This window comes from Labrus mixtus, chromosome 3 (genome assembly GCF_963584025.1).
Source record: "Labrus mixtus chromosome 3, fLabMix1.1, whole genome shotgun sequence".
Lineage (NCBI taxonomy): Eukaryota > Metazoa > Chordata > Actinopteri > Labriformes > Labridae > Labrus > Labrus mixtus.
The window spans coordinates 4,974,075-4,987,560 of record NC_083614.1 but is presented as its reverse complement, the minus strand read 5'-3'; the positions used below and the strand labels follow the sequence as shown (position 1 = coordinate 4,987,560).

The 13,486-nt window shown below is 40.4% G+C and overlaps 1 protein-coding gene across 1 annotated transcript in view; it reads right to left on the bottom strand.

Annotated features, from left to right (window-relative positions):
* Positions 1-325: 325 nt before the first annotated feature.
* kita (KIT proto-oncogene, receptor tyrosine kinase a) overlaps positions 326-13,486 on the bottom strand; it is a 30,783-nt gene continuing 17,622 nt past the window's right edge. Inside the window, exons 10-21 of the mRNA XM_061028963.1 lie at positions 11,452-11,558; positions 11,166-11,292; positions 10,525-10,629; positions 10,090-10,200; positions 9,199-9,340; positions 8,941-9,032; positions 8,697-8,827; positions 6,314-6,436; positions 2,734-2,845; positions 2,542-2,641; positions 1,665-1,770; positions 326-667 (exon numbers count right to left, since the gene is read on the bottom strand). Coding sequence (XP_060884946.1) covers positions 485-667; positions 1,665-1,770; positions 2,542-2,641; positions 2,734-2,845; positions 6,314-6,436; positions 8,697-8,827; positions 8,941-9,032; positions 9,199-9,340; positions 10,090-10,200; positions 10,525-10,629; positions 11,166-11,292; positions 11,452-11,558 — 1,439 coding nt within the window. The 3' untranslated portion in view covers positions 326-484. The remainder of the gene's footprint in view (positions 668-1,664; positions 1,771-2,541; positions 2,642-2,733; positions 2,846-6,313; positions 6,437-8,696; positions 8,828-8,940; positions 9,033-9,198; positions 9,341-10,089; positions 10,201-10,524; positions 10,630-11,165; positions 11,293-11,451; positions 11,559-13,486) is intronic.

Sequence of the window (13,486 nt, the reverse complement as noted above, 5' to 3'; positions counted from 1 at the left end):
CGAGTGCTTTTTTTTTTTCCTCCTAAAAATTGCAACAGCCAACCACATGAAAACACTACATAAATATCCATGGCAGGAAAAAATAACCAAACAAACAAAATATGTCCAGTAGATAGCAAGTATTACATGACAAGCTAAAAAAACACAACTTTTCTGAAATGTGTGGAAAACGGATAACAGTGTAATAATGTCCTGAAAGACAGTTCTGGAGTAACGTGGTTCCTGAAGTGTTCTTTGCTGTGATCAGGGCAGCATTAGTCCAACTGTCCTCCCTGTAATCAGCAGCCAATTACAGTGATAACAACAAAATGCCATTTGTCCTTTGTTGTTCTGTTGCGTATAGAGAAAATGAACGTCCCCGTCTACAACATGTTTCAACAGATGCTGCTGGTACCGGAGCAGAGGGCGGGTGAATTGTTTTGGTGGTTTTGCAGTTGAACATCACAGGCACTTTATGAGGCAGCCAAACAGGTCGGGTTGGTCCTCACACCCGCTGGGCTCTGAGGTTTGTGCCCTCCAGGAAGACTTCATGCTGGACCAGTAAGGGCTGCGTCGCTGGGCTGTTACCGCCAGCCGAGTGGAGATGAGTGGGAGCTGAGCTGTGAGACCCCGGCTCCTCCCTGGCTCTGGGCGTCGAAGGGATCCTGGAGCTGAAGTTCAGATAAATCTGGAGAGGAGACAGGAAAACACAGTTTGAGATTGTTATTCTTTTATATTGTCTCAATTTTGAGCTTCTCAGTCAGTATGTTTACATGACGTTAAGAAAGCCGATCTAATGTGTCTGAATACAATCCTGACTTGAAATATCAAATTTCTTAAATCCAGACTAACACATCTAGATTATGAGGTTTGGGGTTTATTTTCCCTTGCCTGTAATGTATACACATCAATTGGCCCCAAGCAGGCCTAGACACTCTGAGCGCTCTCTACAGTTCCTGTGACGGGCTTTGACTCCAAAGTTGAACAGCAACAGTGAGTAGAAAAAAAGAACGATTTTTTTTTACCCTGGAGAGAGGTTTTTACACTTGACTTGATTCCAGTTGTACCAAGCTTAACTAGGCGTCATGCATAGGCCAGACAACTTAAAGATACGAGAGCGGTGATTTTTCAAAATGTCCTTCTAACCAACCAAAAGATATTTAGTAAAAACACATCCTGTCAACAAACTGGAAGAACTCACTGCAGAAACTAAAGTCAGAGCTGGTATGTTGTCAGAGGTAACACACGAGTAAATCAGACCAGCTGAGGGTTCAAACACATCTGCTCACGCTGTGAAGGCACCAGACGTATAGCTAAAATATGTATAAACACTAGAGGTGACTTTAAAAACAGTTTTCCCCACAAAGACGTGACAAAGAAGTCACCTAGGCTGTTATCTTAGCTGTTTTCAGACAGAATTGAAGTGTTGATCGGTTTTGGTTTGGAAGTTAGATTAGAGCACAGTGTTTACATTCATGTTGCCAAATATGGATGAACATTTCTGTCTGTGTGTACTGAAACTTAAAACAGTGTTGAAAGACATCACGAGTCAGAGAGCCTGCAGTCTGTTTCACTACCTTATAATCCAGTTTTAAAGATTGAAGACTTCTCGCTTCATTATTTTTGATGAATGTGCTTGTTGAACCCTGTGTAGAGGTAGTAAACACAAAGGTGATGAGACCTACATGCTTAGTGGCATCTGACAGCTGCTGCTCAATCCTCTCCACGACCTTCCTGAAGGGGGGTCTGTTGAAGGGGTCAGCATCCCAGCACGACCGCATAATCTGATACCTGCAAAGCACCACAGATCCACAAAAACATGTTTACTTCTACTGAGTCGCCATCTAGTCTACATTTTTGTGTGACAATTGAAGCATTCTTACAGTTCAAACTCAGTTATAGTAATAAATAAGAAACCAGATACAGATGAATGAGAGAATCCCACAGATGGAAATCTTTAACGGCTCACCACATCCATGTATTTTTCACTCCACCCCTCCGATCATACTTCAACTCATGTAATGAAAATGTGAGAGACCCTACACACTATGACAAAATAATGATAGATGACCAAAAGAGCACGCCATAAACATGATGATAACCGCTATCATAGTTCATAGACAATTTCACTGATGGTTCACAAAGACAAATGAAAAAAAACAAAAAACTGGATGATGTGTTGGAGACGGTGTAAACATGGGCTGTGCAGTAAATGTCACAGATTGAGCTGGAGGTTTGAAAGAAATCGATTTGCTGCGATTGTCCTCGGGCCCCCCCCCCCCCCCCCACACACACACACACACACATCAGAATATCTTTATATTGTATTTTTATATTTATGATTTGAAACTAGTGCGGCCTGAATTTTCATCCGACCCCCTGATCGGAGCCATTTTTAACACGCCTTACAACACACCACGAGAAAATCTGGAAAGATTGTCACTTGAACCATCAAATGATTGGACTTTACTGAGGATTGCCAGAAGGGTGGAATCAGAAGCTTGTTGTTGTGTACGCCTACTTTACTCACATTTACACTCATATTTCCAGTAAATAACTCACATTTCACTGGGTGCAAACTCAGGAGCATCCATCCTGTATCCCTCTTTAATCAGCTTGTAGAACTTGGCGTCCACAGGCATGCCGGGGTAAGGACTGTTTCCTACATTCAGCGAGAAGCTTCAATTACTTTCTGTAACTCACAGAGACGCCGACAAACAAAAGAGCAGAGGCTTAACCGATGGACAAACATACCTAGTGAGAAGATTTCCCAAAGCAAGATGCCGTAGGACCACACATCACTCTCGAATGTGTACACACACTCAAAGATGCTTTCTGGAGACATCCATTTCACTGGCAGACGAGCCTGAAAGGGAAACACTCGGTGAGAAGATAGAAATTGTAACTACTTCAGAAGGTGAAACCTTTCCTCAGCGCTGAGGACTTCTACATTCTGAACAGAATGTACCAAGTGTCAGATCTGCACACATGATGTGCCGGAGGATCTGGAAACACACAAGCCGCCTCAGACGCTCGTACCTGAAACTTGTGAAAATAATGCAAATACGCACATCTCATCATTCACTTGACGTATCGCAGGCAGCTCATCAACCGTCACAGGTTTGTACATTTAGAAATATTCCTTGGCTGCCATAGGCCACAATGACTGTTACACTGGATGTGCACTATTTTCTGTCTTTCGGCTATGAATTCAACTGTGTGTTTTAAGTGTAGCAATCAAAAATAAAAGACAGACGATCTTCTCATTAAGGCTAAAGTTTGACCAATATATAAAAGTCTGAAAGAAATGGAATATGTACTGTACTGAATGTAACTCATCTTAATTGAAAAAACCCTGATTTGTGTATTTTGACTAACGTATGGCCCCTTTTTTATTTATTTATTTTTTCTTCCTTTTTATTCCCTTCTTTTCTTTTGTCTTGTTCTACTCTGAAAATATCAATAAAAAGAAAGTGTCAAAAAAAAGAAAAGACAGACAGAAAAATGTAACCGAGGCCTTTGCAGAAAACAGAAAATAAATTGGATGAAAGAGAACTTAAACCTTAAAGCAAAGAGTTGTTTTGTGAAATGCACAATACTTGATTCAAGTTTAGCTATACTGATAACACAACCAACATGTTTTGCTGACAGGTACAGTACACAGATCTGGAGACACAACATAACACATATCTCTGTTTATGCACAAGAACACAAGCAAGCAGTAGAGGACAACTGGATCATATTTTTGGTCCTACAGAAGACCTCATGCCTGCTTCAAACACAGGGGATTTTACATTTATTTGTGGCATGCACTGCTGCCTACATCCTGCAAAACCACACCTGTCGAGTCGCTATTCTATCAAAACACAAAAGACTATACAACTTAACAGGAAGTCACTAACTGTGCCATCACAAGTTGAAACATCACTGTCAATACAAACAGCTGATGTAAAACTGTAGTACTGATCCTTTGTAATTGTAATTATAGGTGTGACTTTGTTTAATCTATTCTGTATGATTAACTCATTAGGAAATATTTGTGTCAGCAGGATGGCTACACAAGTTATCTTAGGTCTCACGAATTATGCACGGGCCCCGCCCCTTTATTTATAGTGTGTAAAACTAATAACCATCCTTCTCAATAAATGACAATACACATAATCAGAGTAAGCAGCTGGAGCAGCATCAGGTTATATATATATATATATATATACATATATATATATATCTGAGTTTCAGTTCTGCAAACAATGCTCGGACTCGAGGACTATGAACATTTGAGAAGAAAATGCTGAAAGGTAGCTGAGCTTCAGTTACAACTCTGTACTTATGCAAGATGGAACAGACAATGACTCTATTCAAATTGAATTTAAAAAAGGCTAAATAGTTCAGCATCCAGGGTGATATAGACGCACATCTTTTCCCCAAAGTAATCATCAATGCCTGAGTATAGATGGTCTATTGTAAATATAGAAAAGGAAATCTGGATGGCTCAGTATGAGGTGGCCTACTCCAGCAGATAATAAAAAAAAGTTATGTCATACTTTAATTAGCTTTGATGGATATTCAGCCAATATTAACCAGTTCAGCCGGTTTATCTTTTACTTCTTATATTCTCTAAAAAATACTGTATTAATAAATTCTTCTTATAACATCATTTTAATAAATGTTGCTTTGCGTGTATCTCATTCTGTTCTGTCCATGTCTTTAGCTTTAGACTGACAGATGGGGCGGACTGTTTTAAGGGCAGGAGGCTGCAGTGGGAGTACTGGGGTGTCAGGTGTGACTGTGTGGCAGATGGTTTACATGGCTCAGGGGTCAGGTTGGACGGGCCCTGAGCAGATTTTTACTCGGGGGCCGGGGGAGGCCACAACCACTCTGTTAACGTGTTCAGACTGAGCGGAAAATATCTGATCTTACAAACCTAATTTACATCATTTAGTGTAACTTTAATGTGTGTGAAGACACTCATATTACTCTTCACATCAGCAGGCTACTGGCTCGGTTCAGGTTGGTGAATTACACAACACTTGTTAAGTAATAATTTAACTCTACATGGGGGAAAGTTTGTGTTTGGCAACTAATTTGAATATAACGATGTATAAATCTTTACATTGCAAACACTGTTACATCACTATTGTCTCCTGTTTGTTTGGTGCTCCCTCTGGTGACTTCTGTTGATTTCACCTGGCTGTCAGCACCTGTAGACAATTAGGCTGAGTCTGAGAAAGGGGTTGAGAAACCACTAAATTAAAAAGATTAGAAAACAGCATTCAACAAAATTAATCTCACTAAGAAGAAATGAACTTTTTCATGCCGTTAGCAGTTTTCTGTAGAGTTAAATAACACTGTTCAACATAATTTTATAAATGTAGCTTAGTAGTGCAATGGCTACTATGTGTTAATCAAACAAAAATAAAATCTAATGTGCATGATACCAATGACTACTGGAGACTGCCGACCTGCCTTTACTGACTTTATATAATTAATGACCCTAGCGATGGAGGTTCAGCTGGTTTCAGTAGGTTGTTACTTCCTTACCAGTAGTTAGCAGTCACTAAGCCTGGTGTCAACTTTACACCCTCACCTGAAGAGAGAACTTCACACAGCTGCTGATACACAATGCAGCACTGTAGCAGAAGTCATGTTAAGTCAATATTTACCTGCAAGAAGGAAGTTTAGGGCAGCTGCCCGGCTGTTTGCTCTTGAATGTGTGTTGTAAAATATGTACACAACTTAAGTGTTTGCTAATAACTTTTAGATATCATATGACGAATGCACCCTGGCAATCATTTCTCAATAGACATTCAATTAAAAAAAAGGAACAGTTTGAAAGAGGAAATCGGCGATAGTTCCAAATGAAGTGTAAAAATGTAGAAGTTTCATTTGGTTCTGGCTTTTCCTTAGATGGCAAATAAAAAAATCTTAATTAAAAGCCTTGACAGGGGTGTCCTTGCATTTATCCTGTTTTGTAGATTTTTGTCTCCAGGCTCTCTACTCAGGTTTGACTAAGACTTCCCTTCATCACCTTCAACTGGTCCAAAATTCTGCCCCAGGATTATCACCTGTTCAAACAAACAAGATCATAAAACTCTAACTCTGGCCTCCCTGCAGTGGCTTCCTCTTCAGTTTTACTGCAATATATACATCTTATCATTCAACTTCAAATCCTGCCAGAGATTTATGAAACTTTTCAACAAGATTATTATTATTCAAAGCACAGGGGTTGATTCAAGATGAGAATAGCGTGTGAAAGCGTGGGAACTTTCATGACAGCCACCACAGATCGTATGCCGCCTCTCTTCTCAAATAAACGTGTTTGGTGCCGACTTACGTTGCCTTTGACGACATAGTTGGAGTCTGTGGTGATGTCTCGTGCCAGGCCGAAGTCACAGATCTTTGCCACTCTTCCCTGAGTCAGGAGGATATTTCTTGCAGCCAGGTCTCTGTGGATACACTGCAAAACAAACGCACCCACTGCCTTTAACATCTCCTGATACGTGTGATATACATGACCAATCAATAATACAACACAAGTCATGAATAAGATGCTTTTTCTAATGCAGTTTGGTGCTGAATTTCTACACTTGAGTCCGTAACACACAACCTCTGACACTGATACAGGAGCTTACCGGCCACTCTATCTCACCTCCGTGACTAATGAATATTTCATCCAGTTGCTCTAACATGCGTTTTTGATCCGTTCACTCGCTACATGATCCATACACTGCGTTTTTAAAACTTTAAAAATTATTTGAATATTATCTTAACTAGTCCCATTTGTAAGTTTAGTTGACTTGCGAATGCATGTCTTTGATATACATTGTTTTAACTTTATATTTGGGGGTGGATTAGAAGCTGTTTGAATTCCTGGGGGAAAGAACATTTTACAGTTACATTTTCAACTCGTGCTATGCTGTAACTACAAAAGAGTAAGGAAAAATAGCCTGACGAATATCAAATCTTGAGTAGAGGGTATGCAAATGCCATCAACAATTTATCGTATTATCTTATATTATCCTATTTAGCCTTGTACATATTAGTCTTTGCTTATTTGTTTATTTTTTGTGTTTATTGTTGATAATTAATATTATACCTTTGTACAAAGAGAGCACAGTTTACCAAAGTAAAATTCCTTGTGTGTTCAAGCATTTCTAATTCTGAAATAAGGTAACATTAATGATGCTAAATATGTTGAAATAACTAGCGAGGAAACTGAACATTATTCACACACAGAGTTATATCATCACTTCCCAAACTGTGGTTCCACTGAATTGCAGTTTGAGTCCTCTGGTTTCTTTAATCTGATTCCGTTAACTGTGGACTTGTATGTAGCTGCTAACTAGCAAACTAACTATTGCAAAAATATTTGCGAGATGTCAGTGTAAGGTTGCACAGAACAGCACAGGGTACACAACAACTGCTGTTCTTTAACCCCAAGCTCATATGGACACTTCTTTCCTACTTCTGTCAGACATCCTCCAAATTTCTGTCACTTCTTTTACTTGCAAACAGAAGGGAGAGTGTTTTTTTTTTCTTTGTTAAAGGAAGGCTCGACCAAGAACATAACTACCAGGTCAACGTGCGAGTAAAGCAGACTAAATGCAGCTGCATGATGGATTTAGTTTTTTTTTTTCCCAACCAAAGAGAACTTGCCGAACTATGACTTTTTCATCAACTTAAGTTTGGTCGTCAATTTGGGGGTACTGTCACATGCATGCATAATTTAATTGTTGGTGAGGAGAACTTGTTGCGGTTTGACATCATGACCTCTGAAAACTACCTCTGGGTAAAAGTTGGTTTACCAATTGAGCCATGGGGCAGATATAAACCACTCATACTTTCACACAAAATCAGGCGATGAAATAACGTGCAAATGTGGCTATTAAGCTTCTTTTTTTTTTTTTACGGAAAAAAAAGACATAATTCTGCTGGTTTCAGGAGTATTATTGAATAACTTTTGTGAAGTCTGATCTAACATGTAGTGAAAAAGAAAATGTTTTGCCCAGTACCGTTTACAGTAATACCTTGAAAATCACTACCGGCTCATCGTTTGACAGATGTGAACAGAACTTGAAATTGAGATATCTAGTTACACAGAATGCCTTTGCTAAGTTTAGTATCATTTAAAGGCTTTACATGTGATTTTTTGATCCAGCAGATGTTGCCCTTGAGCACCAGCATGAAACCAAAACAACTTGCGCTGTATTGTTGTGTTAGCATGCTAATGCTAGCGATCTTTATTATGCTCGTATCTTCACACTGCATGTAAATTTACCTGAAATGAGTGTGATCTAGAAACACAGTTAAGCAGTGAGTACAGTATGTTATTCTTCTTTTCTCTAGTCCCTCAATTAAACAACTTTTATACATGAGGGGAGGAGTCAGCCGGCCGTCCCAACGATGTCAACAAACTGAAGATAGGACTCTGAAAACTCTGAAAACATCACAGACAGTGGGACTCGGGTGTTACACCCATTGTAGACAGTCATGACTCACAGAGTTATTTTCAGAGGATATACTTGATTTATATTATATTTAAGTGTGAAAAAATTGCATATAAAGCCTTTAACTAAAGATCATCAAATTGAATAGTCAAACATTTATAGTGGTTGGGATATCATGTTTCAAAAGTATTTTCATAGGTCAGCATAAATGTTAATAAGCCCAAATCTTAAATCCATAAATCTGGTATGGTAGTTGTTAGTGATGCTCACATTTTTGGATGCTAAGAACTCCATGCCTTTGGCAACTTGGTACGAGAAGCTGAGAAGGTCTTCAGTGTCTAGAGACAGACCATCCTCGTCGAACATCTCACTCAGTGCATCTGCTTCAACGTAGGAGCCACCTGAGGAGAAGAAGCAGGACACGGATCAAATTCCAAAGTTGTTTAAGTCTTGCTGTAACAGTTTTCTGTGTATTTTTGGACTGAGAAATTTGATGAATGGCTGGCTGCCTTGCCTTTGTGTAGTGAGCGTCTCTTCTCTGTGAAGCCGGACGGCATGTTGCCAGCAGCAGAAGGCCTCATGGTCATGTAGCCGTTCAAGCTGTCACTGTGAAGAGGAAAAGGAGCAGTCTGGTCTCAGCTGAGCACAACCACACATAGGCACGCTGCTGTCCAAATACAATACTCCCACGCACGTTCTGGGTAGTAAATACTCTCCTCTCTGTCCCACACATGATAGAACCACATCTTAATAATACACAGAAGATCCTCACCCAGCTGTTTCTCCATGCGGCATGACATTGCGGTAGTAGTAATCTTCCTCCAGCTTATAGCAGATAAAGGATTCCCTTTTCCTGCGGAGAAAGTTAAGAAGATCTCCAAAGCAGCAGTACTCTGTGATCACCAGTGTGGGTCCTGCAGTCAAACGGAAAGAAAGCAAATTACATCACTCATTTACTATCAAAAATGTTTAATTCATATTTAAAAGAAGAATACTTCATTTGTAGATATCCATCTACTAATGATAATATAAGAGGATTTTATCTTAGTTTTAGCCATGGTTTTTTAAGGTCAAACAAAGAATCAATAAAAGGATTATTTCTCACAATAAGCCATTCCCAATGACATGCACTCTGTTGCAACACAACACTGACGCTAACAATTTAGGTCTTAAATGACTGTTGACTTAACACGTGTTCAATGTTTATCCGACTTATTTAATACCTCTAACCTGCTAATTAACTCTGTTCTGTCACAAAGGTTGGCTAACACATGGCTGATTTTTGTAGCTAAATAAGTGTCCAAGACATGATTTATCTTCATGCTTTTTATAATATATAAAATGGTGTTCCGCAAGAGTCCATACTGGGTCCTATTTTATTTTTTAAACTTTTTTCCAAATCTTTCAGAAGCTGCAACTTTCAGTCACACGAACACATTATACAGTTTACATTATTCTTTAACCTGCTCTGTCTTTACAGTTTGGACTCCCTCATATTTGCCTGAGCTACAGAGTCACCTTAAACTAATTATTATTATTTTTATTAATAATAATAAAAGTATTGGTGATTTTTAAAACAGGGCTCCTATGCCCAAAATAATCTTGAGTGAAGTTTTAGTATTCACTCAATAAATGATAATGCAGGACAACAAGGCTGCCACACCTCCAACAGTGCATGCTCCCAGCAGGTTGACAATATTCATGTGGTTTCCCAAGTAACTGAGGACTTTCAGCTCTGACATCAACGCCTCTTTCTCTGTGGCATGAGCGCTCGCTGTGGGAAAAAAAAAATTGGATCATGATCGGCATCGGTGAGCAGTAAATAAAGCTATGATAGCGTCCTGATCTGGCATGTGTGCTGAAAAATTGTTTGCTTGTTGCTGGAGGCTAATTGAACTAAAAATATGTCTATTAAACATACTGACTAGGCAGCAACTTTGAAAACCACCAAATATAGAACATCCACTTAATAACTGCATGAACACCTGCAGGCAAGTGATTTATTAGGCCTTCATTCAACAATTTCACATTTTTCACATAGTAGGAGTAGCTGCAGTGCTTGTCCCACTTCATTTGTATGTTTGTCGACAGCACTTACATTTGAGCATCTTCACAGCCACCGTCATGACTGAATCTGCTTTCGAGAGGCCATATGCAGTCGCTTCAACCACCTTCCCAAATGCACCAGATCCCAGCGTCTTCCCTGTGGACAAGTAGACAGACAAAAACTGTTACTCCCCATCCTGTATCCCTCCCACAAATTGGCCCCATGCCAGCGTTCCTAGAACAACACCAGTTTGAGCCCCCAGGCTGTGTGCGCAGTCACCAGGACACGCAGGATCCTGTTTAAGGAGGTTTGTTAAAAAACAACACCCATAATATGTCAACAAAATCCTGTTTGCAGTGAGGGAGTGGGGTTTCATCATTAATGAGCAGTGGAACTGGTTAGCTGCTGATGACCACAGACATGGTTAAGACCTCCATGCTGTGTCCACACACAGAAAACAGAGCGTCAGTTAATCAGGGAGAAGTAGCCTGAGGCTGGCAGCGCTGATGTCATGCCTCCTGTTCTGTTAGGCTTTCTAACTGACACAAACACCCATTTATCTCCACATCTCTCTGCCCCAACGCAGATTTACACCTCAGACATTGAAACCAGGATTTCTGTGCTGCTGCAGAGTGTCAGAAAGGACAGATTAATGAAAGCTTGGAGGCCGAAAGGGAGTGCAGGGTGCTTACCAAATCGCAGATTGTTTCGAGGAAACTCCCACTGGTGATCATACGGTAGCTGGGTGGGGTCAATGTACACATAGTTGTTTCCATGGATGCCATCGATAACTTTCCACTGGATTTGGTATTTGGGTTTCTGGCATGAATGCAGGCACAAGATAACAAAACATAAATTACTGTTCAAATTTTAATTCGGGGGATTTCAATATTTTCTTTTTCTTGACTTGTTCTGACTCAAGATTTGGAATAAAAAGAGGGTGTGCCACCATGCCGGCAAAGTACAGAGCTGTCCTACCTGCATGTACTTGTAGAAGAGCATGATAAGGACAAGGCAGAGGATGCACGCTGCTGACACGGAGCCAATTAGCAGAGGGGTGAACAGATCATGTGGAACAGTTCTCTCTGCAGGGACACAGAAATTATGTTGTTAGGTACAAGAACAGTGACGATCAGTGTCAGTCTCAGTGGTCTGCCATGTTTACACTCTCAATGACATTGCAGAGGGGCATTAAGGTAAGCCATGGAGGGCTAAGTCACACTGAAGCCCACTTTGCTCAAATCACAGAAAACTAATCCAATTAAACATGTAAACAAACAGAAAGTTCCCAGACGTTCATTTTCTCTTAGAGTTTCTGCACTTTATTTGCATGGAATTGCTTCTCTGTTGCACTATTGCGATGTATTTGATGCTCTTGCAGCTGTGTTTGGAAGTAATTACACATCATCAGCGTCCTGTTCCTCGTCTGTGATGCCTTATTGTTTTGCTCCTCTGTACACCGGGGTGTAATAAGCTCTTTAGAGATAAGAAGCTTTCTCTTCACTTCAAATCAGAGAATGCAGAGTCTGCAGGAACTAATCCCCTGTAAACCTGTCAGTGCTTTCTAAAGCTTCTCTGTGTTTTCTGTTCTGCAGCTCACTGACGCCTCCACAGCCTCCCACAGCCCCCCTGAACGCCCCGCACCGCCAGGACTCCCACTGAGCTCCACACTCTCTGCCTCCGCCTGCTCTGCTGCTGCTGCCTGTGAAGCACAAAATAATGGGCATGCGCTCTCCCAGAGGTCTGTCCTGCATGGCTAAGAAAACACGCTCTTCCTGAAGCATGAAGCTCGCCCACATACCCGCTGTATTTGCCCCCCCATCATGCATAAACCCGGGTCTCCACATTCAGGCATGAACAGGTTTTCAGTACTTTTAGTTCAGCGGACATGTGCAGCAGGTGGGGAAGCCGTTAAAGCAGGGTGGATTCTGAGTCATAAAGTAAACAATGGACTAAAACGAATTCCTTTCTGTTAGAGACAATATGTTATCCAGGCCAATCATATCTGAGGTATCTCTCCCTGCTAATGTTTACCTAACAGATCACAGACAACCAAACTCCAGTTGTAAAACCACATTTGTGGGTTAATCCTCGACTGAATCATGCTTGCAGTAAATATTTTGGGTTGAGGATTAAATCCCTTGTGGGGCAAAAATGACTACGATAACTTTGTTGTTTTGATCCACAGAGCATGGTGTCGCTGAACTTTGAATTCACTCTATGAAGTTTAAATGAAACCAACAACAGTAGAGGGAAAGATTTCTAATCTGAAAATAGGTGTTCATGTCAGTGTGTCCTCTGAGGTACTGTTGACTCTGTTGTGCTTAATTCTAATCTGAAGGTGAGGACACGCAGAGGATTACGTCAATTGAGAAACAAAACATGAGACTGACAGGCGCCCCCTTTATTATCATGTTGTGTATGGGCCTTCTTAGACGCTGCCGTGTTTCCCCTAGGTTAGAGTTGTACCAGCGGAGGTGAAGTGGAATTTCTTTAAATTATTTTCTTTAAAATAATTATTAACATTTGTTGGACAAAATAATCAACCAACAACCACCCTATTGCCATAACCCAGCTTGTGAGTAATCTTCAAGGCTAAGAACAGTGTTGGGGGTAATGCTCTACAAAGTAATCCGTTAGTGCTCAGATTACTATTCTTTAGCGACAAGTAACGTAACGCATCAGTTACGCAAATCAAGTTATCCATTAATAGTTACTTTCATAAATGTAATCTGTTACTGAAAAAAAAAACTGTGCATTTCTCTCTTCCTTTTGTCGCCTCAAAAGAAAAGAAAAGAACTCCCTGCAGCATCTGCAGTTTCTGTTCATGAGCAGAAGGTCAGCCTTAAATGTAATAGAAATCAAGTATATCCTCTGAAAATAACTCTGTGAGTCATGACTGTCTACAATGGGTGTAACACCCGAGTCCCACTGTCTGTGATGCTTTCAGAGTTTTCAGAGTCCTATCTTCAGTTTGTTTACATCGCCGGGACAGCCGGCTGACTCCTCCCCT